This window comes from Ptiloglossa arizonensis, chromosome 3, assembly GCF_051014685.1.
Source record: "Ptiloglossa arizonensis isolate GNS036 chromosome 3, iyPtiAriz1_principal, whole genome shotgun sequence".
NCBI classification, from domain to species: Eukaryota; Metazoa; Arthropoda; class Insecta; order Hymenoptera; family Colletidae; genus Ptiloglossa; species Ptiloglossa arizonensis.
In genome coordinates this window covers 26,297,043-26,318,460 of record NC_135050.1, presented here as the reverse complement: position 1 = coordinate 26,318,460, position 21,418 = coordinate 26,297,043, and the positions used below count along the sequence as shown (strand labels likewise).

At 37.4% G+C, this 21,418-nt stretch overlaps 2 protein-coding genes across 3 annotated transcripts in view; one reads left to right on the top strand and one right to left on the bottom strand.

Annotated features, from left to right (window-relative positions):
- Window positions 1–21,418, top strand: part of LOC143143994 (uncharacterized) — a 41,335-nt gene that overhangs the window by 4,637 nt on the left and 15,280 nt on the right. The window contains 1 exon segment of the mRNA XM_076305912.1: window positions 18,789–18,811. Coding sequence (XP_076162027.1) covers window positions 18,789–18,811 — 23 coding nt within the window.
- The window catches only part of LOC143143992 (uncharacterized), a 43,299-nt gene that overhangs the window by 19,233 nt on the left and 2,648 nt on the right, over window positions 1–21,418 (bottom strand). The gene's annotated exons all lie outside the window — the stretch shown is intronic.

Sequence of the window (21,418 nt, the reverse complement as noted above, 5' to 3'; positions counted from 1 at the left end):
GAAAGATATTGTGAAATTAGTATAGTTCCTCCTTGAAAAAAATTTTGAAATTAGTATAGTTCTTCCTTGAAAGATATTTTGAAATTTGGAAAATTCTTCCTTAAAAAATATTTTGAAATTAGAAAAGTTCTTCCTTGAAAGATATTGTGAAATTAGTATAGTTCCTCCGTTGAAAAAATTTTGAAATTAGTATAGTTCCTCCTTAAAAAATATTTTGAAATTAGGAAAATTCTTCCTTAAAAAATATTTTAAAATTAGGAAAGTTCCTCCTTGAAAGATATTGTGAAATTAGTATAGTTCCTCCCTTGAAAAAATTTTGAAATTAGTATAGTTCCTCCTTGAAAAATATTTTGAAATTTGGAAAATTCTTCCTTGAAAAATATTTTGGAATTAGTATAGTTCCTCCTTGAGAGATATTTTGAAATTAGTAGAGTTCCTACTTGAGAGATATTTTGAAATTAGTATAGTTTCTCCTTAAAAAATATTTTGAAATTTGGAAAATTCTTCCTTAAAAAATATTTTGAAATTGGGAAAGTTCCTCCTTGAAAGATATTGTGAAATTAGTATAGTTCCTCCTTGAAAAAAATTTTGAAATTAGTATAGTTCTTCCTTGAAAGATATTTTGAAATTTGGAAAATTCTTCCTTAAAAAATATTTTGAAATTAGGAAAGTTCCTCCTTGAAAGATATTGTGAAATTAGTATAGTTCCTCCTTGAAAAAAATTTTGAAATTAGTATAGTTCTTCCTTGAAAGATATTTTGAAATTTGGAAAATTCTTCCTTAAAAAATATTTTGAAATTAGAAAAGTTCTTCCTTGAAAGATATTGTGAAATTAGTATAGTTCCTCCGTTGAAAAAATTTTGAAATTAGTATAGTTCCTCCTTAAAAAATATTTTGAAATTAGGAAAATTCTTCCTTAAAAAATATTTTAAAATTAGGAAAGTTCCTCCTTGAAAGATATTGTGAAATTAGTATAGTTCCTCCCTTGAAAAAATTTTGAAATTAGTATAGTTCCTCCTTGAAAAATATTTTGAAATTTGGAAAATTCTTCCTTGAAAAATATTTTGGAATTAGTATAGTTCCTCCTTGAGAGATATTTTGAAATTAGTAGAGTTCCTACTTGAGAGATATTTTGAAATTAGTATAGTTTCTCCTTAAAAAATATTTTGAAATTTGGAAAATTCTTCCTTAAAAAATATTTTGAAATTGGGAAAGTTCCTCCTTGAAAGATATTGTGAAATTAGTATAGTTCCTCCTTGAAAAAAATTTTGAAATTAGTATAGTTCTTCCTTGAAAGATATTTTGAAATTTGGAAAATTCTTCCTTAAAAAATATTTTGAAATTAGGAAAGTTCCTCCTTGAAAGATATTGTGAAATTAGTATAGTTCCTCCCTTGAAAAAATTTTGAAATTAGTATAGTTCCTCCTTGAAAAATATTTTGAAATTTGGAAAATTCTTCCTTAAAAAATATTTTGAAATTAGAAAAGTTCTTCCTTGGAAGATATTGTGAAATTAGTATAGTTCCTCCTTGAAAGATGTTTCGAAATTGGTATAGTTCCTCCTTGAGAAGCTCTCCTTGCGAGTACACGAGTTGGACACATCTAACCGCGAGGACGAGTCTGTAGGGTCGAAGAATCGAAAACGCGAAGTCTCGGCTGGAAGATGGCGAGCGTAGAATTCGATGCATCGAAGCAAGGAAAGCTCGGGAGGCATGTTTATAGTCGCCACCCACGACGAGATTCTATATCCAAGCGGATGAGTAATCTCACCGGGCAGCTCGATGAAATAATCGATGCATCCAGACCGTTCGATTACCTCTCGTTCTTCGTTCACGAAACGACCACTCGAAAATCGAAGGTGCAAGATCATCGACACTGTCGATCCAACCTTCTCTCATCTGTGCACGTATACACATACACATACAATATGTACATCTCTCGTGCCCCTATCTCGTGAATCGCCGAAATTGTCCTTTGTTTCGGTTTCGAAGTCGACGTTCATTTTCGTACGATCTCGGTTGGCCAAGTTCCTCTAGACCCACACCCACGCACGATCCAGTCTTGGACGTCCCGTTTGTAACGCTTGGCGAATTTTCGCGGATAAAAAACAATGTTCTTGGACGTTAGTCAGCTACGCTCGAAACCCTCCGCGAAACACCGCTCGTTTCCGAATTGCTTCGAGCGAGCTACAACGCCGCGTAAACTTACCTAAATGTTCCCGATTTTTTTCTAGAATAGAAAATTTTTTCTACAATCTTTTCTCTGGGATAATTTCTACGCGGTTAAATCTTTTATTAAAATAAATAGAAAAGAAAGAATCGTTTGTATTTATGATAAAAGGACGAAGTTCCTCCTCTCGAAGAGGTTCGAGAAAAATATAGTAAGCGTTGTATTTTTGTTGGTAGTCAATATAAATTTTTCAATGCGACCTTTTTTTAGATTATTCTCAAGAATTCGAGTTATCGTTTTGTGTAGAAATAAATCGATTCTTTTTTATCGTTGCTGAGATATAATTCTTTGATACTTAGTCCAGACAGGTTCTTCGAGAACAAAATCGATTCTTTTTGATCGTTGCTAAGATACAATCCTTTGAGAGTTGGTACCAACAGGTTCTTTGAATTTTTGAATAATTTCGTAACTGTTTTAGATTCACTTTCGATAAGTGTTCCGATACTTTTGTAGAGGTGTGTGTATCGCAACGAACGATCGTTGAACTTGTTACTCGTTGAATCAAAAGTAGAAATCGAATAGTAGAACGAATGGATCGTTGAACTCGTTACTCGTTGGACGAAAATTAGAATTTTGATCGTGGAACGATTATTTTAATACATCGTAGAAGATTCCTTCGCGAACATTGACGCTTCCACGAGCGAGATCTCCGGCGACCAATTTGTTTCAATCGAATAAATTTCTGCGAATGTACCGTCTTTTGAAAATTGTCCAAGCGTGTTTTCCATGTGATCGCGAAGACCTCGTTGGATACTTCGTTTTCAAGGTCTTCGTAAGACGGACGATTGTAAGATTCTCGAATACTCGAGAACTCGCGAGGAGGTTATCGCGAACTTGACTTCCAATAGTCGTAGTTAGGGTAGAAGGCACCTGTGGATTCTGATGTATGCACTCACGGTGTTCTCGATCCTGATGCATCGCTCGAGTCCTTTCTCGATCCATTTATTACGTTTCTGTAATCGAATGCGTGTCCAGAAGGACGTACGTTACGTTTCGTAAATAGAATAGAAAATTTTGAAAACAATTCGTTGCACGCTGTAACAATTAACGTTCTTCTGTCAGTTTGAAAAATGAAAAAAATAGTGCAATGACAAACGTGATATTTTGAGTAAAAAATAATAATTTAATAACAACAATAATTGCTTGAAAAATAAATAATGATCGAATAATAGAAATACTTTGAAGAATAGATAATGATCCAATAACAAAAATACATTGAGAAATAGATAATGATCCAATAACAAAAATACATTGAGAAATAGATAATGATCCAATAACAAAAATACATAGAAAAATAAATGAAAATTCAATATATAAGAAAGTAATTTATCAGCTACGAACGCAATATTTTGGTATACAAATTTTTAATACACTTTTAGACACTAATTTGATCGAAAATAATACGATAGATGGTACAATTGGATGTTTTCTTTATTTTCTTAGGTCCTGTCGTTGGATTAGAAAATTAAAACAAATTTGAGTGCCATTCGGGATATCTTTTATACAAAATTCGAACGAAAAGACGCTTTCGGGTTAAAGCGAGATCAAATGATCGAAGTACACTTTCTGTATAGTGACTATACAGTGACTAGAAATAATAAAGATTACCAGACCGTGAGCGTGACTGCGTTGTTCTCAAGTTCTTTGGAATTTTCCCATATGAAAACCGAGACTCTCTCACAAGAGCTACTTCGAACGTCACCTCAATTTTCAACGGAGCGTGTTTGGGATGGAAAGCGGTTGTGTGTTTGTAAATCTTTGAGCTCCGAAACACTCTCAAATTCTTTGCCAAATGGAATACGAAAATGTGTTGCACCGTTTGCACAACTAGAGGAGTGCACGTAAATTTCATTATTTGGCTAAGAATTGAATGTTAACGAGGGTATAAAAATTTCATTTTCCAATTTTCTTTACACATCTGAGAAGAAAAACGTCTCGGAAATTTTCATGAAAACTTGTCAAAATGTTAAAATATACATCATGGACCTTTCAAGAATGCTGTTTATCCTTCTCGTAAATTTTATACAATATTTTAGATGTCGATAGTACTATATTCAGGGGAACTAGTATCTTCGAGGTACCAATGATACTGTATTCGGTAATTAATCACTGTTAGGTTATCAATACCGCGAATCTCATTTTTTAGCTTCTTTTTTTATTTCCATTTAAACTTCAAACCCTTCCGAAGTAGATCTACGCAATTCGTGGTCGCTTGAACGAACAATAAATCTAACTTTAATTATTCAAAACTTCCTATAATTATTCAAATATATTCTTACAATTATTCATAGTATCTACGAGATATCAGTGGTACTATATACGAATTTCATTCTTTGGCCCCTTTTTTAATTTCCATTCAAACTTCAATATTAACAAAATTGCTATTAATACACAAGATCCACCGATGTTCGACTCGAACGAATCCGAATGAAAATTCTGAAAACTTCCCTAGGAAGATCTACGCGACTCGTGGTCGGCAGCTCGGACAGTAAGTCGCGAAGATCGTCGAACGTTCGATGCGATGGAAATACACCGACGACGGGTTTCTAGGTCCACGCCTACGAATCGTCCAATTTTGAACGTCTCGGAACCTTGCTCGCGTCCCGCCATTAGCCACTGTTCCCCCTCTCTCGCGCGGCCAGGGCCCCCCACTCCGTCCCAACCGGTGGGTCGCGTCGAGCGCACGGGAGAAGGGGGCGGGGCGGGAGGCTCGAAAACTCGAACTCGTCATCAGGGAAATTCGCAGGTGTGAATGACCCTTTGATCGAGAAGGTACAAGAAAATTGTTCATTGCCACGTGCCGCGGTGGACCGGCCGACTCGGTGTATTTTTAACGATGCGTCGTCGTCTATCGCGCGCATCGCGTCCCGACGCCTGGTCCACCGACCGTACACGTACGAAACAGACGCGTCCGCAACGGGTGGGGTTCCTCGCGCGGCTCGTAACCCCCCACCACGTCGTGCAAACTCTTCGCGGCCCCCTTTCCACTCGTGAAAAGAAAAAAAAAACGATTTCCTTAATTCTTACATCGAAAAAAGATAATATTTTTTGATTCGAGCAACCGACGACGAAGTGAACCCTCGCGACGTTAACAATTTAGAAAGACTTGACCCGCTCGGGTCAAAACGGACCCGTAATTTCACCTTGCTCCGACAAATATCTATGATTTTATTATTTTATCGTACGTTTCTTTGTGTCTGTGAACAGCTTCTCCGGGTCTGAAATGACCCACGCGCGGTATAGAATGAGTTAAACCGACACGTGTAACGTACGCGTTCGTTCAATTCGTTCGGAGAGTTTTTTTCACCAGAATTGGAATTCTTATTGAACGAGTAACGGGTTCTTGTTTGTTGCTATTTAATAACAATATTACGTGTTTGTGGTACAGAGATCGTGTACGTTGAGAAGGGAAGAGAAAAGTAGCAATGCGGAATATATTTCGTTGTGTGATTCGAATTTGAATTTTTCTACGAGTGAGCAAAAAACAAATTGTTTATCTTTCGTTCCTCGAAATTTGTATCCGGATACAAAATTTTGCCAATTCATCGTACAAGTATTGGTAATCGTCCGATACGATGGTAACGAGGCAGAGTGGGGGAAGGCGCCTAAGCTCGGAAGCTTAGGCTGAACGCGTAACCAACCTTTTCATCCCCCCTCTCCGTCGACGCCTGCCCCTTCACCGTCGATCGACGCGTAGCGAACGGGCCCCGTTTTTTTACGGGGCCCGCGCTTTCTCTTTCGTCGCGCTACGATCGTCTTAGGCGCCTCTTTTTTGCGGAACTGATTGCCTTTATGTTCGAGAACATACTAGAATTTGTTTTTTGTTCACCGTGTTACTCGTGGTAAAATCGTGTCTCGCGGCGGCTCGAGTTTCGTTCGAAGGGATTTTCAACGCGCGTTTCGCCATCCGGTTTTCTTTGGTAAATCGAATCACGCGGAACAAGAGGGAACGAGGTGTTTGGGAAGTGTTGGTACAAAGTGTGTTCAGGTCGAGGTAGAACGCATCGAGAGAAACGAAAACTTCCCACCGAACGTCTCTAAGAACAGAACTTTACAGCTAGAGGCAGAAACTGGAAGTACACTTCTATAGTTAGAAGTAGAATTCTATAGATAGCAGCAGATACCTCTATGACTAGAGGGATATCTCTGAAGCTGGAAGTAGATCTTTATAGATGGAAGAAGCTGATCCGTTACCGGTAGTTCTATAAAGTTGGGAATGGATCTCCATAGTTAGAGGCGAACGATAATAGTGGAAGCAAATCTTTGTAGTTACGATCGCATCTCTATTGATAGAAGTAGATCGTAGATCTCTAGATGACCTCTACAGCTCGAAACAGATCGCTAGAAGGTCTCGCGATAGCTAGAGACTGATCGTTATAGTCGTGAGCAGATTTCTGTAGCTCTAAAGAGATCTCTATACCTGCTCTATCCGTACAGATACTTGGAAAGTCTCTCCGATTAGAAAGAGTTCATTGGAAGATCTTTGTAACCAAAAGCAGTGCTCACGATTACTGGAGCCTGATCTTTATATTTCTAAACAGTACTCTATAGCTTGAATCGAGTCTTTATAGGTAGAAGTGCAACTCTAGAAGACCCTCGTAACTAGAAACATCTCTAAACGATCACTACGTATAAAAACGTTCAACCAGAAGGTTTCTCCAATTAGAAACAGATAATTTGAAGAAATTTGTAACCAAAAGCAGTCCTCACGATTGCTGGAGCAATCTGTATATTTCTAAACAGTCCTCTATAGCTTGAATAGAGTCTCTATAGGTAGAAGCGCAACTCTAGAAGACCCTCGTAACTAGAAACAGACCTCTAGTCTCTCTCCAATTAGAAACAGATCTTTGGAAGAACTCTAGAGCCAACGTTAGCTCTCACGGTTGCCAGAGTTCGCTAATCTCACGCCTATATGCAGATCTCTAAACCTGGAAGCGGATCTCTATAGGTGGAAGCACGACTCTATAGCCGGAGACCGCTAGTGGACCCAGAGCAGCTAGAAACGGATCTCTAGAGCTCCGAGGTGTTCCGTGGATACGGATTCCCGTCCTCGCGCTAACGCGTGCAAACGAAATTGTTATTTTGCAAATTCGTGGTTCACTTTGATCGGGCACCGTCAGGTGTCTTCACCTCCGCGGAAAAACTGCGGCGTCGAAACCCTAAAAATAAAATAATCGGAAGCATTTTGTGCGGCGCGGTAACGCGCAGGTCGGCCCGCTCTAAATTTAACTACGCCTCGCGTATCTACCTAAATACACTTGTACGCACCACGGGCTGTGTTGGCTGGGTTCCGAGCATCGCGACATCGCGCCTTCGATTCGCCGTGACCGAGCTTTTCCGAGAAAGTTCGGCTTTTGCCGGGGATCGCGGTCGATTTCGCCTCGATCCAACGGGAACCCCGAACCCCTGTTCTTTCACAGAGCGTTGCTTTAACGAGGTACGCGCGACGACCAACTCACAGAAAAGCTTCTCGACGATCGGGACGATAATAACCAAACATTTATCGCAACCACGTGTACCAGCCCACGCTCCAGAGAAAATGTCCATTATTCCGTTCCAAAAATCGATCGATCTCTCCGCAAATGAAAATTTTTGTCCTTTCGAATTTACCGTTCGGAGTGAAATCATAAACTACGCGTTTTATTTATAATACACGGTAGGTAAATAGTGTTATCGGATGTAGGACGCGAAGGAAAATTTGTAACGTCGAAAAACACGGACGGTTTAACCGTTTTCTTTTGTTGTTGATAGATTCATCAAATTCTAAATTACACGTACAAGTTGCTTTGATTTTCGCGGTATTTCGCACGGTGTCGCGTTATTTGCAATATATAGCGCGGTAAATATCATTCATTCGTTGGTGCGAGAGGTTTTGCCAAGCGCTTAATTTGGCCAGAGCTTTTCTTTAAATAACTTTTTATAGCGAACGAGCGAAGAATTCGATCGAAATCGAAATATGAATCATAGTCGTAACCAAAATTTTGTCTATGTAGCTTGGACGTAAAAATTCTCTTTTTATTCGAGGGGGCGTCTTTCAAAGAGGTCTCGGAGACTCTAAACGTTCGTACAGGGGCAAAGATATAGCTTGTTGTACTATAGTAGTTAATGTATGTTTCCAAATTCCTCACTGACTAATTTAACAGCGATACAAATTGCTACGCGATTTTAACTGGATTTAGAGCTTTTCGAAATTGTTTTAGAGACTCTAAATGTTCGTAGAGGGGCAAAGTTACGTCTTGTTGTACTATAGTAGTTAATATACGTTTCCAAATTCCTCTCACTGGCTAATTTAACAGCGATACAAATTGCTACGCGATTTTAGCTGGATTTAGAGCTTTTCGAAATTGTTTTAGAGACTCTAAATGTTCGTAGAGGGGCAAAGTTACGTCTTGTTGTACTATAGTAGTTAATATACGTTTCCAAATTCCTCTCACTGGCTAATTTAACAGCGATACAAATTGCTACGCGATTTTAGCTGGATTTAGAGCTTTTCGAAATTGTTTTAGAGACTCTAAATGTTCGTAGAGGGGCAAAGTTACGTCTTGTTGTACTATAGTAGTCAATATACGTTTCCAAATTCCTCTCACCGGCTAATTTAACAGCGATACGAGTTGCTACCCGATCTTGAAAACCCACGACAACGTAACATCTTTAAACGAGGAAACATCCATAAAACTTCAATAAATTAACAAACAAAAATATACATATTTTACCAGTGGACGCACTCGGGTTAAAATAGAAGACAGAACCGAGTAACGATTCCAGTGAAAACAAGAGACGATTCGATTATTCAACGTTTATTTTTTTCGCCAGTCATCGTCTCTTCCTGGATGCTTGTGATTCAAATAGAGTAGGCGCAAAAACGCACGATGAATTCCCCGAAAAAAATGGAACAACCGCTGAGACTCACGATTCGTTGTTCCAGCGGCGATAAGAATCACGTCATCCGCCCGATTCGATGTTACCATCACCCTAAATTCGCGTGTCATCGAAACGCGTCAATTCCACGTAACATCGAAAACGAAATTCGTTGATTTTTTTCAGAAACTATTAACTCTCCGTCAACCTTCTAGCAATCGTACACGGGTCAGTGATGGATTTAGTTCTTTTTCTATTTTTGTCGTTTAGATTTGTAATTATTTCGTCAGAGTGAACGACATTTTGAAATTAAAACTTCGAAACGTACATTACATTTTGTGAGAAAAAAAGTAGAGTACACCAATAAGATAGAAAAAGAATTCAAATGAAATGTAACCGAAATACAAACAATGTATGAAGAAAATGTAAAGAATATATAAAAAATAATACTTGCTTATTGCAATGTATACAAATGATAAACAAGACTCAGAATGTATTGTACATACGTATAATTTGGCATTCGTCGCGTCGAAGTTTATATTTATTATCATCTCTGGCGCGTGAATAGCATCTACCTCGTTATAGTACCTGCCTACCCTCGGTTTAAGTTACTCATCGATAAATCGTTCTCTCGCAGGTACTTGCGAGCGTGGGTCGGAACAGACCCAGGCTCGATCAACGGAAAATTAATAACCTCGATCCTTGGTTCAATTTTCTTTCGGTATAATATTTATTTAGTCATGTGCAAAGAAAATTGGTGTTCTTTTAATTCGTTTAATTGGTCCTCCATAGGTTTTTATATTCATCTCGACTTTTCAATCGTCCTTAAAATTCGTTCAGTCAATGAAACGAAAATTGATATCAAATGAAACGTGTGTTTTCCAAATTCTATACATATTCTCTGTACAAATAATAAATAACATTAAAACGTTTCTTCGTTCGACTTTACCGAGTGAGTGGTTATGAAATATCCCGGATACGTGTAACTTTCGTAACATTATTTTACAATGAAAGGAGTGGGAAAATACGCGTAAAAGTATAGTAAAATAAATTACTATTACAACAACTTCAATCGTGAAGAAACGATACGGGTGACGAGGGGTCGAGAAAGACCCGAGGTGTGATCCAGGGTTGAATACGTACGTTATAAAAGAATCGCGACACGAAGATTATATTTTCGATACACGAGACGATTATGCAATGAAAAGTCACGTGAATCCGGGAAGGTTAAAATTAGTGGGGGGGATTGCTCGAGATCCGCGATCTACGCGGTCGTTCGTCCGATTTTTGTCGAAAAATAGCATCGGTGTAAACGATTTGCGCGAATCGCACGGAAAACTCGGTAAACTTTTCCACGAATCGCGAGCGAGTCGACGATGTGAAACGAACGACACGTGCCCCGCGATCGACGTGCCAAAATAAAAGCGCCGTTGATTCGCGTTGTTCTCGAAAAAGTCTATTATTAAAAGCGAGTGATTTTCGCGCAGACCAGAAGTCTGCCGTTGCTTCGACGAATTCGTTTTACGAGAGGAAATTTTTCCACGCATGCGAATAAACCCCGAGTAACTTAAATGATAGGCCAAATGAAAGCAGTCGTCGTATTTCGTGACAAATATTTGATGCAGACTGTATGCATTTTCCCTCACGATTATAGATGTTGTTATTAAGGCGTAGAAAATTTTCTACGACTTTTCTATTTTATGTAGAAAATATTTTCTTGATGAAGTAAATTGAAGTACGAATAAACCCCGAGTAATTTAAATGATAGGCCAAATGAAAGCAGTCGACATATTTCGTGAGATAATTTGACGCAGAATGCAGGCTGGATGCATTTTCCCTCTCGATTATAGACGTCGTTGTTATTAACGTGTAGAAAATTTTCTACGACTTTTCTATTTTATGTAGAAAATATTTTCTTGATGAAGTGAATTGAAGTACGAATAAACCTCGATTAACTTAAATAAAAGCACGCAGTCGACGTATTTCGTGACAAATATTTGACAAATATACAACCTTGCAGAATGCAGGCTGTATGCACTTTCCCTCTCGATTATAGATGTCGTTGTTGTTAACATGTAGACAATTTTCTACGACTTTTCTATTTTATGTAGAAAATATTTTCTTGATGAAGTGAATTGAAGTACGAATAAACCTCGATTAACTTAAATAAAAGTACGCAGTCGACGTATTTCGTGATAAATATTTGACGCAGAATGCAGGCTGAATGCATTTTCCCTCTCGATTATAGATGTCGTTGTTATTAACGCGTAGAAAATTTTCTACGACTTTTCTATTTTATGTAGGAAATATTTTCTAGATGAAGTGAATTGAAGTACGAATAAACCTCGAGTAATTTAAATGATAGGCCAAATGAAAGCAGTCGACGTATTTCGTGAGATAATTTGTCGCAGAATGCAAGTTGTATGCATTTCCCCTCGGATTATAGGTGTCGTGTATCGTAATTTTACGCGTAGAAAATTTTCTACGATTTTGAGTAGAAAATATTTTCTAGACCAACTAAATTGAAATACGTAGTTACTATTTTATTCTATTTATTTATTTATATATATAGAAACGAGATAATTCACGTTTATGTACGATGAGAATAAATGCACGACAATAGAACGCGAGACATAAACCTTGACTAAACCTCGTCTTCGATATAGAACACTTAACGCGTTGTAATTTCAATTTCTCGTTTTACTTTGAAATTGAAAGTTTTCTTTCAATTTATATGCGTATATATCTTGTTAAATTACCGGTACTCCTATAACAAAATTCGCTGAACCGTGATTTTTATTTTATTCGACGTTTAGACCTCTTGATTTTAATTCCTCGTTTAATTTTGGAATTAAAAGTTTTCTTTTAATATATATGTGTATATGTTTTATTAAATTACCGATACTACGATAACGAAATTCGTTGCACCGTGATTTTTATTTTACACAGTTCCTCCTTCGAAAGAAATATCGATGAAATCGAATTTGGACACATCTTCCTAAACGGCGGATATTCTTGTCGAAGAACATCGCTGATCGAGAGTTTACGTTAGTATCTGGTACTCCTCGAGGGAAAGATGTTTTACGTTTTTGTAAATTCTACAAATTGCTCACGCGGTGCGTGTAAAACGTTCGTTAACCTAGAAACACCGAGACGATAAATGGCTAATTTTGTTACTGGTCGAAGATCATCGTGCGAAACTCTATCGATCGTTCGGTCTTGAGTTTCGAAGTAACGTGACTATTTTCAAAGGTTCAGTCACCTAACGAACGAAAGAGACGAACGGTATAGTCGGTCGGGACGATACACCGACAGTGCGAATAGTAAAAATAGAGGTCTATCAATATTGAGCAGATAGTGGCTGACTGCTCCTTGAAACTGTTGTAAAAATACCGTCTCTTTAAATAGCGGTTCATCACAATCGTAACTAAACGCTGTTTCATCAGTGAAATAACTCCTGACCATTTTTCGTGTCACGATCGTGTTGCACGTCGTTGAATAAATAACGAGCAACCTCGGCTACGTAATTCGCGCAAACAGAAAAATATAGGTCGCGTTGATAAATATAAGATAAGGTGAATTAAATATCTTAACGGTGGCAAGAAATCGAGTCGTTTTCTCTTTCGTTCGAGGAACAATTTTCTAAAATCCCAACCACGACCAGTGTCACATTTATCGAGACGAATCGATCGTTGAGTTTTCACTTAAATTCGGGCATCGTGAAAGTTACGAAATAATAATTTACCAAATAATTGCTAGGAAGGAGGATTTCTTTATATACACGATACTCGTGTTTACTCGTTTTTACTCGTTCGAATTAAACGATAGATCTTTTTCTCGAGGTGTGGTCCAATTCTGTGAATCGATACCGTGACTCCCATAATTTCAAAGATACAAAGACGATAATAGTTGCCGGACCGCCTACCGCGTCCGATAGAACGTTGTTATTTTCTACCAGCTCCGATAGACTCGACGAAAACTTCGAAAATAAAACCGAAACATAGGGCATTGTTTTGATCTCCATCCAATATCGTGACGCGCGGAGCTGATCCTAAAGAAAATATCCCCGTGACATTTCTGTAACGTACACGACCCGATGTGTACAAGTGTACGCGACACTGAGACTCGTTTCTCGGTGCAATACGTACGTATGATCGGTTTACTTTGTCTCCCGGTGGGTATCAAAATATTAATTCCATTTCTTTGCAAAAATCGCACGTTCCGATGTAACCAGATACGGGATAAATTATGATACACGCTGCTTACCATTATGCAATAGTCGAGGTTGTACTTATCGAGGTTCTACTTTAACGAGTTCGACGATAACTCAACTGTTTGGTGGTTCGAATTTAATTGAAAAGAAACGAGCGTACACGAATCGGTTAATTGCGAAGCTAGGCCTGCGAGAAGTTTTTGGAAACTTTACTTCGTGAGAAAACATATGAAAGAGTTTTATTTTTTTTTTGCAAAGAGAAGAGACAGGTTTGTAGTCGTCGCTGATCTTACACCGTCAGAGTTCATTTTACACCCATTGGCAGATTTTTATAGCTGAGTTGGTCATGAATATGAGTATGAAAAATAGAGAAATAAATGAGTAAAATATTGTCCGGCGTTTCGTGCTAACTTTGCTACTATTAATTGGCCTCTGTAGCTGAATAGATAATGAATATGAATATGAAAAATAGAGAAGTAAATAAATAAAGTATTTTCCGACGTTTCGTGCTAACTTTGCAACTATTAATAGGTCTCTATAGCTGAATAGATAATTAATATGAATATGAAAAATATAGAAATATTGTCCGACGTTTTGTGCTAACTTTGCAACTATTAATAGGTCTCTGTAGCTGAATAGATAATGAATATGAATATGAAAAATAGAGAAATAAATAAATAAAGTATTTTCCGACGTTTCGTGCTAACTTTGCAACTATTAATAGGTCTCTATAGCTGAATAGATAATTAATATGAGTATAAAAAATATAGAAATATTGTCCGACGTTTTGTGCTAACTTTGCAACTATTAATAGGCCTCTGTAGCTGAATAGATAATGAATATGAATATGAAAAATAGAGAAATAAATAAATAAAGTATTTTCCGACGTTTCGTGCTAACTTTGCAACTATTAATAGGTCTCTATAGCTGAATAGATAATGAATATGAATATAAAGAATAAATAAAATATTTTCCAACATTTCGTGCTAACTTTCCAACTATTGGTAGACCTCTACAGCTGAACAGACAATCAGTATGAATATAAAGAAGAAACAAATAAATAAATGAAATATTTTCCAACGTTTCGTGTTATTCGTCGAAACTCGACCGTGGCCTCTCGATTCGAAAAGTAATTAAGGAGGGGCAACCTTCCGCCGAGTGGGAAGTTTCCTTAAAAGGTTCGGTTAACGAACAACGAGCCGAGTCGTCGAAAGATAACTCGCGGTCGTGACGATGTAGGTTACCGTCAGTACGTTCCTTGGTAACTCCAAAAACAGTTTAGAAACGAGCGATCGCAACGTTCGTCGGCGTTCTGCACCCGTGACAAATAAATAAATCGCCACCGTGACTCGGTTTCAAGTACGTTCGCGCGTGGAAGCGAACAAATTTCACCTTGCGTCACGGTGTACGCCGCGTGTCCAGGTATTTTTAAACTTGGTTCCTTTATTGTGTCAGCTGGTGCGTTCGGATGAATCACGCCGGGCGTCGTGCATTCGATTAAAAATGCCTCGGCGATCCTCTTAACGCTTAGCGTTTTGTATAAATATTTACCCCGACCGGGCATTAAAAATCTGAACGAGAGAAACTCTTTCAGGGGACCACGATTCCAATTTCTCGAGAAGAATTAACCATTTTGTAAGAATCTTGCTCGAGCGAGTATTAAATATCCGAACGAGAGAAACTATTTCAGGAGACCTCGATTCCAATTTCTCGAGAAGAATTAACCATTTTGTAAGAATCTTTCTCGAGCGAATATTAAAAATCTAAACGAGAGAAACTCTTTCAGGAAACTTCGATTCCATTAAAAATCTGAACGAGAGAAAGTCTTTCAGGAGACTTCGATTCCAATTTCTCGAGAAGAATTAACAATTTTGTAAGAATCTTTCTCGACCGAATATTAAATATTCAAACGAGAGAAACTATTTTAGGAGACCTCGATTCCAATTTCTCGAGAAGAATTAATAATTTTGTAAGAATCTTTTTCGACCGAATATTAAATATCTAAACGAGAGAAATTCTTTCAGGAAACTTCGATTCCAATTTCTCGAGAAGAATTAATAATTTTGTAAGAATCTTTTTCGACCGAATATTAAATATTCAAACGAGAGAAACTATTTTAGGAAACTTCGATTTCAATTTTTCGAGAATTAAAAATTTTGCAAGGATCTTTCTCGACCGAGTGTTGAAAATGTGAACGAGAGAAATTCTTTCAGGAAACTTCGATTCCAATTTCTCGAGAAGAATTAAAAATTTTGCAAGGATCTTTCTCGCCGAAGCGTTAAAAATTTATCTTCTTTCCACAAATCGAAAATCTTATTCCGTCGAGCGATTGCGCAGACTTTCTTTTCCCTTCGCTTTACTTCGGTTTACTTTGTATGCTCTTTCTTATCGATTTTGTTATCAGCTTACATATGTGTTCTTATTTTAAAATTAAAATTAGCGGAAAAAGAAAAAATGTAATTACAAAAACGACCACAGTTGACGCGGTAATGCGATTTATCGAGAAAAATAGAATATACAAAATGTAGAACGTACCGAAATGTCAACTTCTTTGTCCGTGCGAAATACAACGTGATAATTGTCGAATGACGTTCGTAAGGCATGGTCATGGTCGGCGTTATGCGCGCCGCATTATCGAAAGTCTTTTGTATATTGTTTTTAAAATTCGACTCGATAACAAGGTGATACATCGACAAGATAAATTCATACTGTACATACTTCTGTAATGTCGCGATCGACCGTTTAATACGAATGCGTTCGATAATATCTGTATTCACTTTTAACAATTTTCTCATTGTGTCTCGAAAAAGTAATAAGGTCATTTCGATTATTTTCTAATCCTTGGATGATATTCTTAAAGGACTTACATAAAATTTTAATTCTTTAAACTGAAACAAATACAGCTACTTTTTAATATTCTCCTTCGTACGTAGCCAAAAACATTGACAATCGCAACGTGATCGCACGAGTCGGTGGATTAATTTTTAACAACACATTTCCCAATGTGTCTTGAATTTCGATCACTTTTTAGTCCTTAGATGACATCTTTAAACGTACTGCATTAATTTTTTATTTTTCAAACTGGCCCAAATAAGGCCACTTTTTAATATTCCCCTTCGTGTGTGTTTCGAAAAAGTGATGACATTTCGATCACTTTCTAGTCCTTAAATTACGTTCTTAAACGTGCTGCATAAATTTTTCATTTTTCAAACTGGCCCAAATATGGCCACTTTTTAATATTCCCCTTCGTGTGTGTCTCGAAAAAGTGATGATATTTCGATCACTTTCTAGTCCTTAGATGACATCTTTAAACGTACTGCATCAATTTTTAATTTTTCAAACTGGCCCAAATATGGCCCCTTTTTAATAACTTTTCCAACGTGTCTTGAAAAAGTGATGACATTTCGATCACTTTTTAGTCCTTAAAGTACATTCTTAAACGTGCTGTATGAATTTTTCATTTCTCAAACTGGCCCAAATATGACCCTTTTTTAATAACTTTTCTAACGTGTCTTGAAAAAGTAATGACATTTCGATCACTTTCTAGTTCTTAAATTACATTCTTAAACGTACTACATCAATTTTTCATTTTTCGAACTGGCCCAAATAAGGCCACTTTTTAATATTCCCCTTCGTTTGTGTCTCGAAAAAGTGATGACATTTCGATCACTTTTTAGTCCTCAAAGTACATTCTTAAACGTGCTGCATTAATTTTTCATTTCTCAAACTGGCCCAAATATGGCCCCTTTTTAATAACTTTTCCAACGTGTCTTGAAAAAGTGATGACATTTCGATCACTTTCTAGTCCTTAAATTACATTCTTAAACGTACTACATCAATTTTTCATTTTTCGAACTGGCCCAAATAAGGCCACTTTTTAATATTCCCCTTCGTGTTGTCTCAAAAAAGTGATGACATTTCGATCACTTCTAGTCCTATAATTACATTCTTAAACGTACTACATCAATTTTTCATCTCTCAAACTGGCCCAAATACGGCCACTCCTAAACACACCCCTTCGTACGAAGCCGAAAAACATTGATCCTCGATCGGGACGTGTCGTTCGTTGTCGACGATCCGTGTGAAAAATCTCGCGTCGTCCTCGAAACGTTAATTGGGACGCGGTCGTAAAGCCATCGAAACGTTAAGTTTTGACAGCGGGCCCGTGCACCGGTATGTTCGCGAATACCGCGTGGTTCGCGTAGGTGCACTAAAATACCAATACGAGCAATGTGACTCAACGTTCGAGTAACTGCGTTCCACAGATAAGACCGGAATGCGCTTCGGGCGGACGTAAGGCGAGAGCGAATCTTGTCTGGTATCTTTCTGTGCATATTCCACGTGTGTGTTCCTGTAATTGGTGCTCGTCCGAATGATCCCTAGCGGTGTAATTGCATTCAACGCCGGTCCCGTATCGAATTCTCGAACGAGCATCGCGTCCCGCGCGATAATTACGCGATACGACCATCTCGGCGAATATTTAAACACGATTCGGCCACGTCTAGACTTAGACGGAATTCTCTACCCGAAATTTAACGATACGTTGCACCGTACGGAATTATCGTCCGTCGATTTCAAAGCGCGCGGGATTGTATAAAATTATTTAGGAATGCCCAAAAGGGAAGGTCTCTCAGTACCGCCCATTTTAAGTTTCTTTTTTTTCGTCGTAAAAAATGGTAAGATACAACTTTGAAAAATGCCATTCGCAGCGTAAGTGATACTTAACGAAAGGAGGAAAGATTCTTTGCGGTAATTTGATAATAAGAAACGCATAATTCACAGAAACGCGACATTGTTACTCGTAGCGGACGAAAAATTGTTACTAGGTTTATTATCGAGCAGATATTCGGTTAGTAGATTTTTTTAGGTGTCCATGGGTCGGTAACAAATTTTGATAAAAGACATTTACACGTAGAATAGTATTTGAAATTTAGTTTTACATCGCGAATGAAATAATTCATACTTCTCTGGTTCGTGCAATGCACATGCACCCAATCTTCGCGTTGCATCCATTGCACCGAATCTTCGTCGAAAGATTTCTTACGCATAAATGTATTCCACGACTCTATTCTTTTATCTACTTAATTAATTTTGATCGGTAGTGAAAGACCTTCTCCTGTATCTATAAATTATATGAACCTTTTAACCCTTTACGATCGTGTACTGATTTTTTGCAAATTCTTTACGTACATTTTGAAAACATTTTTAATCGGTAAATCTCACCGACCATCCAAGCTTTATTTCGTTTCTCTTTCGAAATTATTGGGTTGTTCAAGAAGTAATTTCGTTTTCCAAAATGGAGAATGTATAATTTAATCAAATGTTTATACACTTTTAAAAAATCGTGTTTCATTATCTCTAAAAAAAAAACGAAACGACTTTCCGAACAACCCAATAATTCGAATCGGTTCAGCATCGGATCGCGAAGGGTTAACGATACACCTTCGATTGTATTCTCGTGAATAATTAACCAGCTGTTCTCTTTTCAGGAATTCGGACGGTCCAGCGACAGGTACGTACATCCACACCGAGTGTAAGTAATTATTAACATTGACGAGAGATTTCGTCGTTCGTGAAACTCGTCGAAGACGCGTAAAACGCTCGACGTGCAAATAATAACGCTCAGTGTGCAACGATTACCTAACGAACCAAGGATTCGATCGATCAACATTAACGCTGGATTTGTAAATTTAAGGTGAAACGATTCGCGTAAATTGAACCACCGCGGTGTCGTTAAACCTTGTAACGTAATCGAGATTAGGTTTCTAAACGACACTCTGTCCAACCACGCCCCTGATACACCTTTTGTTCCTCTCGTGTTTCATTTTTTCTCTTGCAGAAAATCTACCGTAAAGAAATCGTGGCTTGGAAATAATAAATTCAACCGTGAAAGAAATCGAACGAAAGAAAAATATCGATCGTTTCAGGAGATTACAATGGAATTTAAACAATGGAAATCACGATTTAACGGAAAAGAAACTTTTCTTAGATTTTACGTTACTAACTACGTTTAGAATAGGAAACATGGCAATAATTCGCGACAAAGTCTCACCAACCTTAATAATAATTAGATCTTTTTACTGTCTATATTTCAATGAGTATTTTTCTTTCTCTACTTAATTAACATCGAACACACGTTTGTGAATGTACAAGAGAACGAAGGAAAATATATTAGATAACTTATATCGTGTGATCAAAATTAAATAAAATTAGATCTTTTTATTGTCTATATTTGAACGAGTATTTTTCTTTCTCTACTTAACTAACATCGAACACACGTTTGTGAATGTACAAGAGAACGAAGGAAAATATATTAGATAACTTATATCGTGTGATCAAAATTAAATAAAATTAGATCTTTTTATTGTCTATATTTGAACGAGTATTTTTCTTTCTCTACTTAACTAACATCGAACACATGTTTCTAAATGTACAAAAGAACGAAGGAAAATATATTAGATAATTTATTGGGTTGTTCCGAAAGTAATTTCGTTTTTTCTAGTAAAAATGAAACACGAATTTTTTAGATTGTATAAACTCTAAACAAATTTATACACTCTAAAAAAAATCGTGTTTGAAAAAAAAGAAATGACTTTCCGAACAATCCAATGTAGCGTGCGATCAAAATTAGGTAAAATGGGCGCCATATTGATCGGAGGTGTAGTAATTGTGTCGAACGAATATTAACGGTCGAATATCCGTATAATGTTTAAATTTTTAAACCACGATGCGTGTATTTGTTCGACTTCGGTTTCGCGATCGACTGGTTCGCGTTCCGGTGCGTGATTTTATTCGCGAAGTTTCCGCGAGCGCGCGACCACCGAAGAAAAATGGCGCTGTGTACTTTGGAATCGCGCAACCTTCGCAAGGTTCTCGTACTCGCGAAAATAACGCGGACACGTAGGTGTTCTCAGCCGTACGTTTCGTTCTGTACACATAACAGTCGTCGACGAATCGCAGAAACGGCAAGCAATGCGCGCATCGTCGAAAACTACATGTTGCGCAACCGCGCGAGTCCCCCGGTGAAAATGTTTATAAACCGAACGTTAAGTAAGCGGGACGCGTAACGAAATTTTGGCGACGATGCTAACACTTGGTGCGAGTGACGTTGAAAATCGTACAGATATTGCCGGATTCCCGCTCGAGAAACATTCTTCCCGCGTATTTACGAAGGTAACTCGGAAATAAACACGACAGGATCGATATATCTTTGCAGATTGTCTCGTGCGTTAGAAGCTTTGGTTCTAATCGGAAGATCAAACGCGAAAGTAACTCACCGAGCGCTACCAGTTTGAAATTGTAAAACGTTAACGAGATCGATCAATTGGCGAGGCGTCGTAACGAATGGTATTATACTCTCAGAATGGTATTATTAACGGTAGAATTGTCCTGGGGCCGACAATTTGTAAGAAAAGAAACGAATGTAATTGTATCGATACACTTTTAGAACTATAATAGATTGCTCGATAAGTTTTGTCGTTCGATAAGAAATTTTTCCAAAGATGGTACTAACGTTTGGTGAACACGTGCGAAGTTTAACGTCATGTTTATGAGAAGTTTGTTTGGGACACTGTATATTTATGAGAGGTTTGTTTGGGACACTGTATATTTATGAGAAGTTTGTTTGGGACACTGTATATTTATGACAAGTTGTTTGGGACACTGTATATTTATGACAAGTTTGTTTGGGACACTGTATATTTATGACAAGTTTGTTTGGGACACTGTATATTTACGACAAGTTTGTTTGGGATACTGTATATTTATGAGAAGTTTATTTGGGACACTCAATGTTATGACAAGTTGTTTGGGACACTGTATATTTGTAACAAGTTTGTTTGGGACAATGTATATTTATGACAAGTTATTTAGGACACTGTATATTTATGAGAAGTTTATTTGGGACACTGTATATTTATGACAAGTTTGTTTGGGATACTGTATATTTACAACAAGTTTGTTTGGGACACTGTACATTTATGACAACTTGTTTGGGACACTGTATATTTATGACAAGTTGTTTAGGACACTGTATATTTATGAGAAGTTTGTTTGGGATACTGTATATTTACAACAAGTTTGTTTGGGACACTATATTTATGACAAGTTGTTTAGGACA